The following is a 19159-nucleotide window of genomic DNA, read 5'->3' on the forward strand; positions in this document are numbered from 1 at the left end:
AAAGAGGAAAGAGAAGGGAGAGGAAGGCACGGTGAGGAAGTGTCAGAGGAGCGAAGCGTGCAGACTGGGCTGTGAATGGGAGAGGGGTGAGGATAGGTAGGAGGAAGAGAGCCGATTGAGTGCCTTGAAGCCGAGGGGCAGGAGTTTCTGTTTGACACAGAGACGGATGGACGGCACTTGGCGGTTTCTGAGGAGTGAGGAGACGGGCACGGAACAATTTCTTCAGAAAAACGATCTGGGCGGCGGAGTGAAATATGGACCGCAGAGGGGAGAGGCTGCAGGCAGGGAGGTCGGCGAGGAGGCCGATGCCCGGTGCCTGGACCGGAGTGGGTGTGGGTGGAGAGGGAGGGGTGGATGCTGGAGATGACGTACTGTTATACTGGCAGAACTAGGTGAATGAATATTCGTCATGGGTTCTAAGCCCGGCTTCGCCACTTATCTGCCGTGTGACATCATTCACTTCTCTGGGCCTCAGTTATTTCATCTCTAATATGGGGACAGGGACCGTGTCCAACCCGATTTGCGTGTATCCACCCCCACGTTTAGTCCAGTGCCTGGCGCACAGTAAGCACTTAACCAGTACCACAAATATTATCGTTATTATTTCGATGATGATTCATGTGGAAGGAAAGATGTGTCAAAGACCGTAAGACTGTAAGACCTAGACATGTTCCCTGCCCAAAAGGAGTTTACGGTCTAACAAATCTCTTATACTGTACTCTCCCAAGTGCTTGGTACGGTGTTCCGCACCCGGGAAATGCTCAAGAAATACCACTGATTGAAGGAAACTGGCCAGGACGTGGGCTTGCGAAATGGAGGACGGCTGTGGTGTCAAAAGTGACGGGAAAGTCTGGAGGAGGAGAAGGTTTGGGAGGGAGAGATGAGTCCGGTTTCGGATACGGGATGAAGCCGATGCTAAGGAGCTTCTGTATGATGCGGAGGTGGATGGGCAACCACTGGAAATTCTTGAGGAGTGGGGAAATCTGGGCTCGTTGATTTCCTTCAACCGCGCACTTCGCTCCTCTATTGCCGACTTACTCAACGCATCTCGATCCCATCTATCTTCTAGGCAATGCTTTGCCCATGTCTTCCCTCTGGCCTGGAATTCCCTCTCTCTTCCTACCAGAGAAACCACCATTCTCCCCACCTTCAAAGCCTTATTAAAGATCTCATCTCCTCCAAGAGGTCTTCCCTGCCTAAGCCCTTTCTCCCTCTCCCTTCTGCGGGCCCCAAGCACTTAGATCTGTCCCCTTGAAGCACCCGAGAGTCACCTCAGCCTCACAGCACTTAGGTCCATAGCCACAAGTTACTGATTTTAATGTCTGTTTCCCCTTCTAGACTGTAAGATCCTGGCGGGGCAGGAAAATGTGTACTGACTGCGGTATTGTCCTCTCCCAAGCACTTTGTACGGTGCTCTGCACACAGTAAGCACTCGATTAGTATTAGTAGTGTGTTAAGCGCTTACTGGGTTCTAGCACTGGGGTAGATTCAAGTTTATCAGTTTTGGACACAATCCTTGCCCCACATGGTGCTCACAGTCTCGGTAAGAGGGAGTAGGATTGAATCCCCACTTTACAGATGAGGTAACTGAGGCGCAGAGAAGCGAAGTGACCCGCCCGAGTTCACACAACTGACAAGTGACGGAGCCGGGGTTGGGACCCAAATCCTCTGACTCCCAGGCCTGTGCTTCCTCCGCTAGGCCACATTGCTTCGTCTCCACAGCTACTCCATTCTGGGCCTTGGTGTCTTCACGTACCACGATAAAGGTCATTGCCATCAGACATTCCCAAGTTTGGAAGGGAGCAGCCATGGACCCCTCTAGAGCGTAAGCGAAGGGAACGTGTCTACCGACTCTTGTTATGGTATACTCTCCCAAGCGCTCAGTACAATGCTCTGCCTGCAGTAAGCGCTCAATAAGCTCCCTCTCCTTTCTGCGTCACGCTGATTTGCTCCCTTTATTCGCCCCCCTCCCAGAGCCACAGTACTTATGTCCATATCCCTAATATTTTTCTATTAATGCCTGTCTCCTCTAGTCTGTAAGCTCTTTGTGGGCAGGGAATGTGCTTACCAACCCTGTTCTATTGTACTCTCCCAAGCATTCAGTACAGTGCTCTGCCCACGGTAAGCGCTCAATAAATACAATTGATGGAATAAGTGCCAACAAATGATTGAATGTATAACGCTAGGCAGGGCCCTTGTAATTAGAGAATGACCCTAAAGATGAGCTTCAAGCAGAAGCAAGAAATACAGCCTCCAGAACGTGGAGAAATAGTGTAGTACCTGAGCAGTAGTGATGTGCTAATTATTCATCAGGTTCCTGAGCAATAGTAATGTGCTAATTATTCATCAGGTACTAAATTTAAATAGTCGGCCCAAGGATTCACAGTCGGATTCACGGCAGATTTTTGAGTTCTCATTGTTCTCGTCTGTCCGTCTCCCCCGATTAGACCGTAAGCCTGTCAAAGGGCAGGGACTGTCTCTATCTGTTACCGATTTGTACATTCCAAGTGCTTAGTACAGTGCTCTGCACATAGTAAGCGCTCAATAAATACTATTGAATGAATGAATGAATAATGCCTACCTGCCCGCATTTTTTTAACAACATTTGTGAAGCGCTTACTAGGTGCCAGGCACTGTAGTAGATACTCCTTCCCTTATCCTACCCTGTGGAACGCGGTTGGCCTCTAGCCTTTGCTTCCTATATTGCCATAAGCCCCAGAGCTACTTCCTTCCTTTGCACAAACCACCTGAACTATTTTCTATTTTGTTTCACAGACTTACTTCATGATCCGACCACAGCTTTTGCTTTTTTTTTTTTTTTTTAACAGTATTTGTTAAGCACTTACTGTCAAGCGCTGTTCTAAGCGCCGGGGTAGATACAAGCTCATCAGATCAGACACAGTCCCACTCCCACATGGGACTCACAGTCAAGTAGGAGGGAAAGCAGGCATTGAAACCCCATTTTACATTTGAGGAAACTGAGGCCCAAAGAAGTGAAGCGACTCACCTAAGGTCACGCGACAGGCAGGTGGCGGAGCTGGGATTAGAACCCAGGTCCTCCCAAGTGCGGGCTTTTATCCACTAGGCCACGCGGCTTTCCGGAAATTGCGTTGGCACCGTGGACGGCTGGCTCGTCGAGTTCACTTGCCCGTAAGCTTGCATGCACTTGGATTCTGTTCCTCTGCACAGGCCGGATGGAATGGCCAAATGCTACATCCAGGTAAATAAAAATCCATTTTGGAATCATCCCTTCCATCTCCAACCCTTGTTCCCCAAGCCTTTTCTGGGACACAGTGCCCCACCTTCCCCTCCTGCCTCTCCAGCCCTTTCCCATGCTCCGTTCTTTCTCTTCAACTGAGAGCACACCCATAAATAATAATAACTGTGATATCTGTTAAGCGCTCACTACGTGCCGGGCGCTGTACTGAGCACAGGGGTAGGTACAAGCTAATCGGGTTGGACACAGTCCTTCTCCCACATGGGGTTCACAGTCTTAATCCCCATTTTACAGTTGAGGGAACGGAGGCACATAGAAGTGAAGTCACTTGCCCAAGGTCACACAGTAGACAGGTGGCGGAGCTGGGATTAGAACCCAGGTCCTTCTGATTCCCAAGCCCGGGCTCAACATTCTTAGCCCTGCCTTCTTTCCCCAGCCAGAGCTGCAGGAACAGGGTCAGTGATAAAGAGATGTGTGGTGACAGTAGCCATTTGGGAGGGAACAGTACGCTAGACTGTAAGCTCGCTGTGGGCACCGAATGTGTCTGTTACATCCCATCTCTGCCCCTTGTCAGCTTTAGGACTGCGGGCAAGTCACTTAACTTCTCTGTGCCTCAGTTTCCTCATCCGTAAAATTGGGATGAAGACTGTGAGCCTCACGTGGGACAACCTGATTACCCTGTATCTCCCCCAGCGCTTAGAACAGTGCCCTTCACATAGTAAGCGCTTAACAAATACCAACATTATTATTATACTGTCCTCTCCCAAGTGCTTAGAACTGTGGCCTGCACATAGTAAGTACTCAATAAATACGATTGATTGGGACCACACTGCTCTCCAAGTCCATTTCTTTCGGCATCTCCTTGGCTGTGGCCAGAGCTGAGACGCAGTGATCCTAAGCTCGTAATAATAATAATTGCGGTATTTAAGTGCTTACTACGTGCCAGACACTGTAATAAGCACTGGGGTGGATACAAGCTATTCAGGTTGGACACAGTCCCCGTCCCCCATGGGGCTCACGGTCTTAATCCCCATTTTACAAGTGAGGGAACTGAGGGAGGGAGAAGCAAAGCCAGTTGCCGAAGGTCACGCAGAAGACAGGCGATGGAGAGGGAATTAGAACGCAGGTCCTTCTCACTCCCGATCGCCTTGGGGAACGGAGAGTTGTATTAAGTTGTTTCGGTGGCCCAAGAGCTGTGTGCTGGCCACACGGGCTTCAAGGCAACATAATGAGGGCCATGGTCCGGGGTATGAAAAAGTTGAGGGAGTGTGACGGGGCTAGCAGAGAGAGTGTCTCTTAGAAGTTATCTGCGACTGGTCTAACCTAACATTTTCACCGGACGTGTCTACTTGAGGACAGCTCGTTTTGGGGGAACGCTTTTGCGGCAGAACGTTATCTGGACCCTGATTCTACGACACCAACCTAGGCTGGTGACCATCCGATCCCCCAGAGACCGACTGACCAGCAAGATGGCAGGTGTGCCCCACTCATCCTGCCTCAGGCTCCTCCAGAAAGGTTGAAGGTGAGCAGCCCCAGGAAGCAGACGACAGCGTTTCGTACAGCGCATTTCCCCTTCTCACCCGACTGCCGATTAATAAGAGTAATAATGATAAATGTGGTATTTGTTAAGTGCTTCTACATGCCAGTCACCCTACTGAGCGCAGGGGTGGATACGAGCAAATCGGGTTGGCCCCAGTCCCTGTCCCACATGGGGCTCACAGTCTCAGTCTCCCTTCCCCAGGTGAGGTCACTGAGGCCCAGAGAAGTGAAGTGACTTGCCCAAGGTCACCCTGCATGAGGTGAGAACCCGTGACCTTCTGACTCCCCTGCCCGTACTCTATCCACTAGGCCGTGCTGCTTCCAGAGGCTACTCGGGGAGACGGAGGCACAGGAAGGCGGCAAGTGGCCGGGTGTGCGTGTTGTGCGAAGGAGAGGGAGACTGCGACCTGTGAGGTGTCGGGCATCAACCGTCAATCAAGCGCTTGGATCCTCCAATCCGAAGACTCGTACAAAGGAAGTCATTGCACAGGCAATCGGCCTACCTTCCAGAGCCAAACTTACAATCTAAACAAAGTTTAGATTGAATTGCAACCAAAAAAGCAACAGATACCAATTACCCCCACTATTTTTATTCAATTGCAAATATGGCTAATTGCTTTTGCACCCATTAAGCAGCAGGCGGGTCCCAACAACTTCTTTTTCAAGTTGTTTTTCAAACTATCACAGCTTTTTTCATCCGAAGCTGCCCCTAGGGGACAGAGGACCAAAGAAATTACCCCGAGCCCTGGGTTTTGGGTGGGGAGGTGGAAGCCACGAGGGAGTCGAGAGGTACTCGGATCTGGAATAAACTGGTCAAGGCCAAAACCCCCACCCCCCTCCCTCACAATCCTCACAGGCTCACTGGATGGGAGAGACTTTAAGGAGAGGAAACTCTGTACTTACAGGGAGGAAGTGCCCACTAGCTTAGGAAAGCACCTGCCCTCAGACTTCCCAGTTGCCACCCTCAACTCCCCAAATCCTCTTTTTTTAGTCTGTTTTTACGGTATTTTGTTAAGTGCTTCCTAGGCGTCAAGCACCCTACTCGGCCCTGGGGGTAGATAATAATAGTAATGATAATAATAATAGTGATGTCTGTTAAGCGCTTACTACGTGTCGGGGTCTGTACCCCATACGCTGGGCTGGATACGAGCAAACTGGATCGGACACAGTCCCCATCCCACTTGGGGCTCGCAGTCTTAATCCCCATTTTTCAGGTGAGGGAACTGAGGCACAGAGAAGTGAAGGGACTGGTTTAAGGCCATACGAGTGGCGGAGCCGGGATTAGAACCCATGACCTTCTGACCCCCAGCCCAGGGCTCTATCCGCTACGCCCTGCTGCTTCCATTAGATACAAGCTAATCAGATTGGACATAGTTCACAATCCTCTAGGGTCTTACAGTCTATATCTCCATTTTATAGATGAGGTAACCGAGAAGTGAAGTGACTCATCCAAAGCCACACAGCAAAGTGGCGGGGCTAGGATTAGAATCCAGGTCCCCTGACTTCCAGGCCTCCGCCCTATTCACTAATCCACGTTGCTTCTCAAAGATGAACACGATGATCCCCCTCTTTTTTTTTTTTTTTAAGATCAATCAGTGGTATTTATTGAGCACTGTGTGCAGAGCACTGCACTAAGCACTTAGGAAAGTACACTACGACAGATTTAGCAGACCCGTCCCCTGCCCATAACAAACTTACAGTCCACACCCCCCCTCGGCTCCCGTGGCAGGAAATAATTACAGTGCAGACACTAAGATCCCCGTGGGCAGATATCGTGTCCCTTCCAAGTGCCTAGCTCAGTGCTCTGCACACAGTAAGCGCTCGATAAATACCACCGATTGCGTGAGAAGGTGGGCACTCTGGCCGGGCTGCCGCCTCAGTATCTTTCAGATCAGTCGAATCTTGTAGGCCCTCAAACCCGGTAGGAATCTGCAGATTGTCAAGCCTGGGTTCATCGGTCAATCGTATCTATTCAGCCGTTACCGCGTGCTGAGCCCGCCATTCGGGATAGGGGAGAGAGCAAGTAGAATAGAGAGAAATTCAGGGAGAGAAAGATTAAGGGTAGGATTAGAGAGAAGATTATAGTTTAGTGGGTGGAATTATGCTAGAGATAGGATTACGGAAGTGAGAAAGTCACAGCTGAGCCCATGGTGTTTACTGAGCACTTAGCTGAGCACCGTACTAAGCACTTGGGAGAGTACGACTTGGGAGAGGCAGTATGGCGTAATGGCCTGCGAGTCAGAAGGTCACGGGTTCTAACCTTGGCTCTGCCATTTGTCTGCTGTGTGACTTTGGGCGAGTCACTTCACTTCTCTGGGCCTCAGTTCCCTCATCTGGAAAATGGGGACAGACTGCGAGCCTCCCATGTGGAAGAGGGACCGTGTCCGACTCGGCGCCTAGCACAGTGCCCGGCACACAGTTAGCCCTTAACAAATACCCCATTTATTATTATTATTATTATTACAACAGAGTTAGTAGACACGTTGCCTGCTCCACAACGGGCTTACCGTCTAGAGGGGGAGAACCATCCCCAGCTCCTTGGATTCCCGACTTTTGCTCTTTGGCTAGCTCCATTGTGAAAAAGCACAGTGGGGAGAAGACAAACAAAAACCCACCCGAAAAAAAAGGCTTCAGGGAAACTACACTTTGAGGTCTTAGCCGGGGACCAACACTAGATTTTCCTTCTTTTAATGGGATTTACGTGCTTACTCTCTGCCAGGCACAGTATTGTGCACTAGGGTAGATAAAAGAGAGTTAGGCTGGCCATAGTCCCTTTCCTACACAGAGCTCCCAGTTTAAATTGGAAGGAGGATTTGATCTCCATTTTACAGATGAGGTAACCGAGGCACAGTGAATCGCCCAAGATCCCGCAGCGGACAAGTGGCCGAGCGGTGATTAGAACCCAGGTCCTCCGGCTCCCAGTCTCTTTCCATCGGTCCCAACTGCTCCGTCGCCCAGTGGCCCGACGCGTCTTCTAGTTGGGGTGATGGTTTAACGCCCACCAAGGAGCCGATCTACCTGGATTAGCACCGCCTTCCCTGGAACGGTGCCAGTTGCGGAATATTGTTCGATTGTACGGTGCCTAGTCCAGTGTTCTGCACACAGAAAGCGCTCAATAAATGTCACTGACCGGCTGAACTGAGGCGGTTTCTTTTAGAGATGGAGTAGTAGGGCAGTTGTAGGCAGGGCATGCGTCTACCAACTCCGTTACCCTGTACTCTCCTGAGCTCTCGTTACAGTGCTCCGCGTACAGTAAGCGCTCGGTAGATACCACTGCTTGATTGGAAGGCAGGGGCTGAAACTGTCTGCTGGAGTGGTAAGATGGTAATTATGGTATTTGTTAAGCCTTTACCGCGGGCCGGACGCCGTACTACGAGCTAACTGGGTCGGACGCCCACATGGGGCTCACGGTCTCGATCGCCATTTTACGGATGAGGTAACTGAGGCACAGAGAAAGTGACACAGCAGACAAGCGGAAGAGCCGGGATCAGAACCACCTAAGGTGGCCCGGTGGCACTTTTCCAGAGATGAGGGCCGAGGAGCATCTCGGGGCTGACGGGAGTTCTGCCCCTGCACGAGCCAACGGGCCCTAGAAGCCCTAGAAAGCTTGTCTTGGGAAGAACCACCCAGGCCTCTGGAAATCTACGAATTCACCTCCTGGGTGCAGGGCTGTGTTCAGGCGGAAGGCTTGAGGAAGCCTTGAAAATAGGGGAAAATAAAAAATCTAGCAGCCTAACGAGAAGCCGCGTGGTCTAGCAGAAAGAGCACGGGCCTGGGAGTTAGAAGACCTGGGTTCTAATCCCAGCTCCGCCTGCGGTGTGACACTGGGCAAGTCGCTTCTTGAAGCAGCAGCGTGGCTCTGTGGAAAGAGCCAGGGCTGGGGAGTCGGAGGTCGTGGATTCAAATGCCAGCTCAGCCACCTGTCAGCTGTGTGACTCTGGGCAAGTCATTTCACTTCTCTGTGCCTCATTTCCCTCATCTGTAAAATGGGCATGAAGACTGTGAGCCCCACGTGGGACAACCTGATCACCTTGTATCCTCCCGGGCGCTTAGAACAGTGCTTTGCACGTAGTAAGCGCTTAACAAATGCCATCATTATCATTACTTCTCTCTGCCTCGGTTCCCTCATCTGCAAAATGGGGATTTGATACCTGTTCTACTTAAGACTGTGAGCCCGTGGGGACCCGATTATCTTGTGCTCAGTCCAGTCTTTGACATATAAGTGCTTAAGAAATACAACTATTATTATTACTCGAACCTGAGATGTCACAGTCCTGAAAGGAGCCAATTGGATACCCAAATAGTCATCACTCCAGCACATCCCCCTTCAACTCTAGCGAACTCTCCGTGAAGGTGAATAATCTGCCACAGCCTTGACTATTTTTCTTCCTTTAAATCATATTCGTTAAAATAATAAAATAATCTGCCATGGTCTTGGCTATTTTTTTTCTTTAAATCGTATTCGTTAAGCATTGACAGCGCACCAGAAACTGCACAGCGTGCTGGGATACAAGTTAATTAGGTTGGACACAGTTCCCGTCCCACCAAGGGCCCACGGCCTTAATCCCCATTTTACGGATGAGGTGACCGAGGCGGACAAGCCAAGCGCCCCGCCCGAGGCAACACAGGAGACACGCGGCAGAGCCCGAATTAGAACCCAGATCCTTCCGACTCCCAGGCTCGCGCCCTCTCGGCTAGGCCGCCCTGCTTCGTTCTGTACCTGTACCAGTACCCAACCCCCTCAGCATGCCGAGAAGGGAAATGGGCCTTAACGTTTCCACGAACCCGCCACCGCAGAATTTACCATCGGGGCAAAAACCGGCCCCGGGGCAGGCTGGGAGAGAGTCGGGATCAGGTCTGGATTCGGGTTCGAGTCGGCCTGCGGCTCCGGGACGCTCGGTCGTCGAGCCCACCCCGCGGGAGCCGTCGGTCTCCTCTCCTCGCCCCCGACCCCACCGTCCAACCCCTTTCGCCGGCTCCTCCTCTGGGCCGGTGGATCCCGACCTCCGTCCCGCCTCGTCGTCGCGGTCTCCTTCCTCCGCTCGCCCGGCGGGATAAGGGTTTCCGAGATCCCGGGCCGGGCTTCTGAGCTCGGTGGGACGCCCGGGCCCCGGATCGGAACGCGGCTGCCTCCCGACGGCGAGCTGGATCTCTGGCTTCTACGAGAGGGAATGCCGGAGGCCGGGGGCCGAGTTCCTAAGACCCGGGCGGGAGGGCGGGGGGGGGGGGGCAGGGTGATGGTACTGGCCTCCCCCCGACACCTACCAAACTGGGGGCCTGGATCTCTGGTCCTAAAGGCAGAGGGGACTGGCGTTCGAGCCCACTCGGACTCATTCCTGCCACTGTCTCTCCTCCTTCCCACACCGCCGGCGGCGGCTGTCAGACGGCCCCTTCCCGGTGCCCGCCCACCCGTCCTCGCCCTCTCCTCCTTCCCCACCCCCAGGTTACGGAGGTTCCGCTTCCAACCTCTCCCTCCCCGGCTCCCGCCCCTGCACACAGAGAAGTGAGAGGCCGGGAACAGAGCACCAGTCTGAGGATTTAATTAATCAAGATAGGGCATCATAAGGGACAGGCGGAGGATGCCCCTGTAAAAATGTACAAAACACTTGGGGGGGGCCGTAAGGGAGAAAGAGATAAATATGTACAGGGAATCCCCCTGGACTCCCCCGAACCCGCCCCCCGCCCCCCGAGGATGGTTGGGGGTCGTGACTTAAAACGCCCTGACGGCCCCCAGGAGAGTGGGGGGGAGGGCCAAAGGCCTGGGGTCATGACCTGTACCTCCGACTCGCTAACCCCTCGGGAGGGGGGGGAGAAGGGAGGGGAGGGAGGGGAGGAGGGAGGGAAGGAGGGAGGGCCACCTGCCATCCTAGGGAGGCACAAGCTCTGCCTCTGGGCCAACCCAGTCTCTCGGCAGGCGGGGGGAAGAACAGGGCCACGGTCGGAGGTCGTGTCCTCGGACCTCCGGCCGTCCCCCCCGCCGTCCCCCGGAAGGGAAGGGCGCCGGAGCCGGCGGGGTTCGGAACCTCCACCGCGAGGGCGGGCCCGCGGCTCGCTCGTCGCTCGGCTTCGAGACGACCCCCTCGGTCACTCCCACGACCTCGAAAGGGCGGTGACCTCTGCCCACTAGCTCGGGGTCACAACCTCCACCCGGCTGCAGAGGGAGGGATGGGGCGGGGGCGGGGGGGGGGCGGGCGGGGGGGAGGAGAAGAGAAAAACAAAAAAACAAAACAAAACGAAACAAAACGAAAAACCCAAAGGAGCTCCGCCCCTAGCCCCTCTCCCCCCCCTCCCCTCACCTGTCGGCCCGGGAAGGCCCGGGGGGCCGGGGTGGGGATCCGGGGCGGGGGGCGGGCACCAAGGGGGGCGGGGCACCCAGCAGGGCCCCGGGAGGGGTCTTGCTGAGCAGCTGCGGGGGTCCGGGGGGCGCCGGCGGGGGGGGCGGGGCCAGGCGGCCGTAGAGCAGAGGGTGGGCCGGTTCCAAGCCGTAGAGCCGGGCCGCGGCCACGGCCCCCGCGCCTCCCAGCTCTTCCCCGGCCTCGTAGAAACGGGGGGGCCGGGCCAGGCGCGGGGGGGCCGCCAACCAGGGCTCCAGGAACGGGGCGCAGCGCTCCGAGGGGGCCGGGCCCAGGAACGGGGGAGGCCGGGGCCGCTCGAACAGCAGGTGCAGGCCGGGGGCCCCGGGGACCTCCTCCTTCCGCTCCTCCTTCACCCTCACCGGCTCCTTGGGAGGCCGCGCGCCCTCCTCCCCGACCCGCAATTTGGGGGCAGCCGGGGAGACCCGCAGCTGCTGTCGGGAGAACGAGAGGTCCCTGGAGGGAGAGAGCGAGGCGCGTCGGCGGGAGAGCCGCCCGCGGGAGGGAAGACCCGTTCCGGTGAGGGGAACGGGGGGACGGAAGGGGAAGCGGAGGGAAAGGAGGGACCGGACCTTGGGGTTTGGCCGGGGGCGGGGGGAGAACGTACCGGTCTTTCTCCTCTTTGGGCACGGGGAGCTCCCTCCGCTCCACCGGCCGTTCCTTGTCGGAGCCGGGGGTCCGGGCGGCCTCGGGGGGCCGGGCCCAGCTGGGAAAGGCGGGCGGTCCCCGGTGGAGCCGGGCCCAGGGATCGGGGGTGGAGGCGAACGCCGGAGGAGCCCCGGGGCTTTCCTTCTGGGCAAACACCGCCCCAGAATCTGGGAGAGGGGAAGGAGAGGCAGGCCGGCTCACCCACCGGCCGACGGGAGGCAAGGCCGGGCCGGGCGGCGGCCCGCGGAAACCCGGGCCCCCGCCTGGTCTCCCGGCTCCTCCGATCCCAAATGAGGCGCGGGCGTTCCTTCTGCCGCTCCCGCGCACCCCGGCTCCCTTTCCCCCCACCCCAGCCGTCGCCACTCACTGAACGTGGGGCTGCCCAGCCCCCCGAAGGCCCCATTGGAAAGTGCTGCCAGTGGGGCAAAGCTGGTCGGGCGCACAAAGGGATCTAGACAAAAAGAAGAAAGGGGCGGGGGGGGGGGGGGACCGGTCGTCAGGCGCGGGCTCCACCCCACCGTGGGCGGGCACGGGGCAGACGGGCACCGGGTAGCTCTTACCGAAGTGGGTCCCGGGGCCGAGGAAGGATCCGTGGGGTCCCGGGGCCGCTGCGAAGGGGCTGGTGGCCGCGTGGGCCGCACCTGAAGGAAAGAGGGAGGAAGGAAGGGAAGGGAGGGAAGGGGTGGGTCTTTAACGTGTGGAAAACGGGCTGGGGACAGAAGCAGGAGGAAACTCACCTGTGGCAGTGAAGAGGGAGGCTGGGTGGGAGAGATCCTGCCCCGGGGGGAGGCCTCCGTAGGCTCCCGGGAGGCAGGGGAGAAGGTCGTTCCGGAAATCCAGCTTGTGGGGGTCACCCTGCATCAGCTGGAGAAGAGACCGGGCGGGCTACGGTTTCCGAAGCAGGCGTCCAACCCCCGGGGCCCGCCGCCCACCCGGCAAACTCGGGCAACCCGCCCGTCGACCCCCGGCCTCCCCCCGCCCCGGGCTCCCAACCCCCAGGTCTCCCCCTCAACCGAACAGCTAACGGCCCCCGGGCCGTCCCTGGCATCCGACCCCCGGCCCCTCGGTCGGCGAGCGGTCTCTCCGGAGCGCCGACTGTGGGCAGAGCGCCGCTCTAAGCGGCTGGGAGAGCACGCTAGAGATGTACCTTCATCTTCTCCTGGTGCCTCAGGATCATGTAGGCCACTCGCACGTGCATGGCGCACCACTTCCCCGGTTTCTGCAAAGCCCCCGCCGGGGGTGAGAGGGGTCAGCCGCCCCCGACCGGACCGGAACCCCAACCGGCGATCGGTCCCCGGCCTACTCTCCCCTCCCCCGACCTAGCGATTTCTCCCGAAACCCGTCACGAGCGGAGCGGCCCCCCGGCCCGGCCCCCGCCCCCCGCCTCTGTCTCTCAGCCCCCCGACCTCCTCCGACCCCGCAAAGCCAGGCAGGCAGGCTCCCAGCCTCGGCACTCACCCTCATAGGGGGCCGGAAGTGGTCGGGAATCTGGGTAGCGGGGATAAAGTGAGAATGGGGGGGGGGGGGGCAGGCGGAGAGAAGATGTGTGCACCCCCCGCCCCCCCCAATCGATTTCTCCTGCTCCCCCTCACCCCTGAACCACCTTCCCTTCAACTCCCCTACCTCCCCCACTCCCTCATCCCTCTCGGACTCCTCCCCGGGGCCTCTCCTCAACCCCGCCCCCTCGGAGACCCGGCCCCCAGTTACTCGGAGGAGCCCGGCCGTCCACCTGGCCGAAACCCGGGCCTCGCGGCTAGCTAGGCGGGCTGGTGGAAAGGGCACCGGGCTGGCAGTCCGGGGCCCTGGGTTCTAGTTCCTGCTCTGCCATTAGCCTCCTCGGCCAAGTCCTTTAACCCCTCTGGGCCTCAGTTTCCTCCTCCGGAAGACGGGGACAAGACTCCCCTCCCCACTTCGCCGTGTGCTGTTGTGAGGGTAGAGCACGCTAACTGGCGGGGAAGCGCTTTACAAAAATTAATAACCAAAAGCTCTCTCCAAAAAGAAAGACCGATTCCGCTACCTATCTCCCCCGTGCCCCTCTCCTTCCCCCAACCTCCCCCTCCAAGCTCACCTGGGATCCCTTCTGGGGCAGCCCGCTCGGCACCGGCCCCAGGCGGGGGGGCAGCTCGGGGTTCGTGCCCTGCACAGAGACGGGGGTGCTTCGGGAAGGCTGGAAACCGGGGGGCCCGGGGTGGGGCGACAGCCGGAAGCAACGACTGTCTCGTCTTCCGGGGGGGGGCGGGGGGTCGGTTGGGGGGCGCGGGGCTGCGGGGAGGGGGTGAATTTGGGGAGCGGGAGTCGGACCTTTGCAATGGGGGACGGGAGACTCAGAGGGGGGGGTTCCGGAGTCTCACCTTGGGCTGGAACGCCCCTTGTAAGGAGCCAAAGGAGACGGCGGATGGGAGGCCGGGGGGCAGGCCCGGGACAGCGGGAGGAAAGGCTGCCGCGTACAGCTGTGGCGGGACGGAGAAAGGGAGGAGGAGAGGAAAAAAACCACCCATCAGGCCGGCGGGGGAGAGGGGAGTGGGTCAAGAGCTCTCAGTCCTGCCGGCGCCTTCTCCCACACTCGACCGGCCTGCCCAACCGCCCCTCCCACGAGGGACTCACATTATGCCGGAAAAGGCCTTCGATTTTTCCTGGATATTTCTCGAACTGGGGGGGGGGGAGGGGGGGAGAGGAGTGGCCGGTGAGCCGCGGCGACCGTCGGGTCCCCCCGCCTCCTGTAAGAGACCGCCCGCCGCGACCCGCCCGTCCCCGTCCCCGGGGAGAGAGGGAGGGTCTCACCATGTGGGGGCCGTGGTGGGGCAGCAAGCCGGGAGGGTAGGGGGTGAAGTGCTGGTGGGTGTGCTGGTGGGTGTGCTGGTGCTGGTGGTTGTGCTGATGGAACTGGAAGGCCAGGGGGCGGGCGGAGCCCCCCGCCCCCCCCACCTCGGGGGCACCCTGGGCACTCAGGAACCGAGAGCTCAAGTCCTGGCGAATCAGCTCCTGTTCTACAGAAGGCAGGTAGGGGGTTAACCCTCGACCCCACTCCCCCTCCCCTTCCAGGGGCCGGGGGGCACGTCCCCACTCCCAACCCCTCCTCCGTCCCCCACGGCCGCCAGCTGGGGTGACCCCCGGGCCCGGCCTCCAACGCCCGCCCTGCCCGCCTCCCTCCGCGCCATCACGCCTCACCCCTTCCGGACCCTCCTGTCCCCAGTCCAGCCGGGCTCCTCCAGAGCTACCGATCCTCCCCCCGACCCCGTCTGCTCTCCTTTCCCCCAAACCGTCCCCCAAGCCCCAACTGACGTCAACTTTCCCTCTCCGCGCCCCGCCCGCCACCCGTCCCACTTTGGCCGCGACCGCTCTCCTTTTGGAGGTGGCCCTTCTGGAAACTCTGTGTTATTTCCCAAGGACATTAAACGTCCCGGTTTCCAGTGAGAGCAACGGAGTGAACCTGCAGCCCCGCGGCAGCTCCAGTCCATTCTGCCCGGGGGCGGGGGGGGGGGGGCGTGGGCAATCCCTAAGATGTGGGGAGGCAGCGCCGGTCGGTCTCTTGCGGCCCCCCCGGCTGCCCGCCCGGGTAGCGGGGCGAAGTAGAAACAGGAGCCCCCCCCCGCCCTCCGGTCAAGCACGTCGAACCCCTTCTCGGGGAGCTGGCCCAAGCTCCTCACTCACCCACCGCAGGGCGGCCCTGACTCTGTGGGGGCAGCTAGAGGGGGTGACCTTCCTTCAAACCCATCAGCAGCCGCCCCACTACGTAGATATACACACACGCGCGCGCGGCATCCAAGCGGCAGCGGGGTCTGGTGCATTAGAGCACGAGCCCGGGAGTCACCAGGACCCGGGTTCCGATCCCGGCTCCGCCACTCGTCCGCCGCGTGACCTCGGGCGAGTCACCTAACTTCTCCGAGCCGCCGCTCCCTCGTCCGATAAAACGGGGCTCGAGCCCGGGAGCTCCGCGTGGGGCGGGGACCGGGCCCCAGCCCCGTTAGCCCGTCCCCACCCCAGCGCTCGGCCCAGCGGCCGAGCGCCCAACGAAGATCGGCAGCGCCGTCGGCCCCCCCCCCCCCCCCGGCGAGGCTTACCAGAGAGGGCTGCGGCCGCAGCGGCGGCAGCGGCGGCCGCGGCGGCTCCCGGATGTCCTGCCACCTGCAGCAGGGGCGGGGGCGGGGGCAAGGTGGGGCCGGGGGAAAAGAGGGCGGGGTGCGGAGGGGGCGGGGGGGCCCGCAGCCCGGCCGGGGGGAAGCCGTGGCCGGCCAGAGACAGGGGCAGGGAAGGGGTCGGGGGGCGGTGGGAAAGCTGGGCGGAGGAGGAGGACGAAGAGGAGGAGGAGGCCGACGAGGCGGAGGATGAGGAGGGAGCAGCCGGAGCCACGGGTGGGGCCGGGGCTTTGGGGGGTGGCCGCGAGGAGCTGGGGACGGGAGAGAAGTAGAGAAACGAATGGGTCGCCGCCCCGTAGCGCCCCCCCCGCCGCCTTCTCGGACCCCCGGGGAAGCCCCAGGGGGGCAGAGAGCCGTTCCCAGGCCCCTCCGCCGCCCCCTCCGCCCCGTTCCTCCCTCTCGGGATATCTGACGGTCAGGTCCGGAGGCCCGCTCCCCGCCGGACACGGAGACGGGGCGCGCTCCCCCCCCGGCACCCCCCCGGCGGCCGGCCCCTCCCCGCCCCGTCCCCGCCGGACGTCGGCGCGGCCGCCCCGGGGCCCCTCACCCAGCGGCGGCGCTGAGGTCCAGTCCGCTGCCGTAGGGCGACGAGCGGAGGCCGAAGGGGGAGACCCGGAGCTGCAGCTGCTGCGGCGGCGGGGGCGGCAGGCTGGGGGGGGCCGACAACGGAGGCGGAGGAGAGGCCAGGGGCCGGGGGGCGGGCGGGGGCAGCGGCTCCTTGGCGGGGAAAGGCACTAGCAGCGGGTCGGGCCCCGGGGGCTGCTCCTGGCTCCGCTCCAGCCCCGACACTTTGGGGATCACAGAAAGTTTAGCTTCACAGTTCCCATTGAGTGCACCGTGGGGGCCCGAGGCTGGAAGGGAGGTGGGGGGGGGCGGGAAGACGGGGAGAGAGAGACAGAGAGAGACAGAGAGAGAGGAGACCAGTCAGTCCCCGGCGAGGCGGGGGGGGGGGGGGGGGGGGGGTGGCCGCCCCCGCCGGCCGGCTCCCACCTCCCCCTGCCCGGCGGGGATGCCGAGCGGCGGCGGCGGGGAGCTCGCCTTCGCTCCCCGTCCCTCCCTCCCGGGCCCCGGCGGCGCGACGCTCACCTTTGCTGGTCGAGACAGTAAATGACGGGTCGAGGTCGTCGTCGGAGACCTGGGACGAGAGGGTCGGGGCGTTCGAGTCCCGGGCCCCGCGTTCTTCCCCCGGGGCGCCCCTCGGCCCCCCGGAGGGGGTCCGGGCCCCCGGCGTCTCTCTCCTCCTCCCGCCGCCGCTACTCACCCTCTCATCCAGATCGCTTTCTGCGTCGCACTGGGGAAAAGCAGAGGGGGGCGGGGGGGTCACGGACGAGGGACGGGGCCAGCGCGCCCTCCACGGCGGGGGAGACCGAGGGGGACCACTTACTATGTATCCGGCTTCCAGGGAGTGGCGCGAGGAAGCCTGCGGGAAAGGAGGGCGGAGAGGTGAGCGGGAGGGAGGGGGGGGATCGGGGCGGGGGGCGAGGCCGTCTCCCAGAGCCCGGCGGCGTTCCCTCGGCCCCCTCCGGCCCGGGCCGGGGGGCCGGGGGGCCGGGGGTCCGGGGGTCCGGGGCTCGGGCCAGCGTTCGGCCGGTCCCGGGCGTCCCCTCCCGAGGTGGGGACGGGACGGGACGGGACGGGACGGGGCGGGGGGAGATCCGGCTCCGGTTCGTCCCCGAGGGAAAAGGGTCCCGGGGTGAGGGGGGATCCGGGCGGGGGGACGGCCGGGCCGCGCGGCCCACTCCCCCCTACCCCGCGGGGGGTCCCGGGGCAGAAGGGGAGGGCGCGTTCTGGCCTCCGAGGCCACCTCACCTCTTTCCTCCTGCGCTTACTGGGCCGCTTGCGGGCCCGCTCCTCCCCGGGGGGCCGTCCGGGGTCCCGGTCGGAGCTGTCTCCCTGGTCCCCCCGGGCCCCCCCGGCACCCCCCCGCTTCCGCTTCCCCGAATGCTTCAGCCGGTGCTCCAGGCGCTCCGGGGGCTGCAGGGACGCGTCCTTCTGCGGGAGGAGACGGGGCCGGCGGGGGGGGCCGTGAGGAGGGCGGAGAAGCCGGTCCTTTTTCCGGCGGGCTCCCCCCCTCCCCGCCGCCCCCTTCACCTGCAGGGCCTCGAGGCTGGCAAAGCTGGCGATGGCGAAGCCGTCGATGAGGTCCTCCTCCTCCTCCTCCTCCTCCTCGTCGTCGTCGTCGTCCTCCTCGTCGTCGTCGTCCCCCTCGTCGGCGTCGTCCCCCCGGTCGGGGCGGCCCCCGTCCTGGTCGGCGCGTCCGGCGGGGCCCCGGGGCCTCTTCCTGGGCCGGGGCCTCGGCGGGCGGGGCGGGCGGGCGGGCCTCCTTCGCCTTCTCCTCTTGGGCCGCGGCCCGGCCGGCTCCCCGGAGGAGGCGGAGGACCAGGGCCGGCCGGGGGGCGGCGGCGGCGGCGGCGAGGACGACGAGGACGACGAGGACGACGACGACGAGGACGACGACGACGAGGACGACGACGACGAGGACGGGGCGGCGGGCGGCGGGGCGGCCAGCAGGGCCCGGGCAGGGGGGTCCCCGCCGCCGCCTCCCCCTCCTCCCGCCGCCGCCGGCCGCCGGCCCCCGCCCCGCCGCCGCCGCCGCCGCTCCCGGTCCCGCCGAGAGCAGCGGCGCTGCCGCCGCGGGGGAGGCCCCCCGTCCGGCCCCCAGCACGGCCCCGGGGTCGGGGTCGGGGCGGCGGCCGGGGCCGCGGTGGGGGCTGCCGTCTCCATGGCGACCGACCCCCCGGCTTCAGCCGCGCATCCGGGCCGGGGACGAGCCCCGGAGAAGGACCGGCCGCCGCCGCCGCCGCTGCCACGAGTCCACGGGGCGACGACGGGCGGGCCGCGGGGGGGGGGGAAAGGACCGGCGGACGACGCCGGGACCCCGGGCTGCAAGTTTGGCGGCCTGGAGGGGCCGAGGACGACACCCGCCCCGCTTCGGCGGCCGCTCCCAACCTGCCCGCAGAAAGGACCGACCCTTCGCAACAAATAAAACCCCCCCCCGAACAACCGGCGCGGGGAGGAAGGGCGGCCCGGGAGCCTTCGAGGGCCCTTCCGAGTCCTCCGGCCTCCCCTTCCGAGGGCCTCGCCGAGTCCTCCGGGAACAAAGCTTGGTTTTCTGGGGTTTTTTTTTTCCCTCTTTCCGCCCCCCCCCCCCTTCGAGCCTTATCGAAGGGGAACGGGTCCCGAGCGGGGGAGGGAAGAAGCCATCTTTCCCCTCAGCCTCTCCTCCGGAGTCGACGGGGCTTCCACGGCGCCGACCTGCCGGCCTC

The 19159-nt window shown here is 61.7% G+C and overlaps 1 protein-coding gene across 1 annotated transcript; it reads right to left on the reverse strand.

The window, feature by feature from the left end:
• Window positions 1–11033: 11033 nt before the first annotated feature.
• FBRS (fibrosin) lies at window positions 11034–18317 on the reverse strand (the record flags this gene model as incomplete). The annotated part of the gene is made up of 18 exons (XM_029057677.2): window positions 11034–11565; window positions 11717–11924; window positions 12125–12208; window positions 12318–12398; window positions 12495–12621; window positions 12905–12976; window positions 13216–13245; window positions 13826–13894; window positions 14109–14207; window positions 14362–14406; window positions 14539–14744; window positions 15819–16144; window positions 16441–16744; window positions 16980–17028; window positions 17155–17184; window positions 17278–17313; window positions 17703–17885; window positions 17985–18317. Coding segments are annotated over 18 exons (2799 nt in total), but the record flags the coding sequence as incomplete, so codon positions are not given.
• Window positions 18318–19159: the final 842 nt, after the last annotated feature.

The sequence above is a fragment of the Ornithorhynchus anatinus genome, chromosome 2 (assembly GCF_004115215.2).
Source record: "Ornithorhynchus anatinus isolate Pmale09 chromosome 2, mOrnAna1.pri.v4, whole genome shotgun sequence".
NCBI classification, from domain to species: Eukaryota; Metazoa; Chordata; class Mammalia; order Monotremata; family Ornithorhynchidae; genus Ornithorhynchus; species Ornithorhynchus anatinus.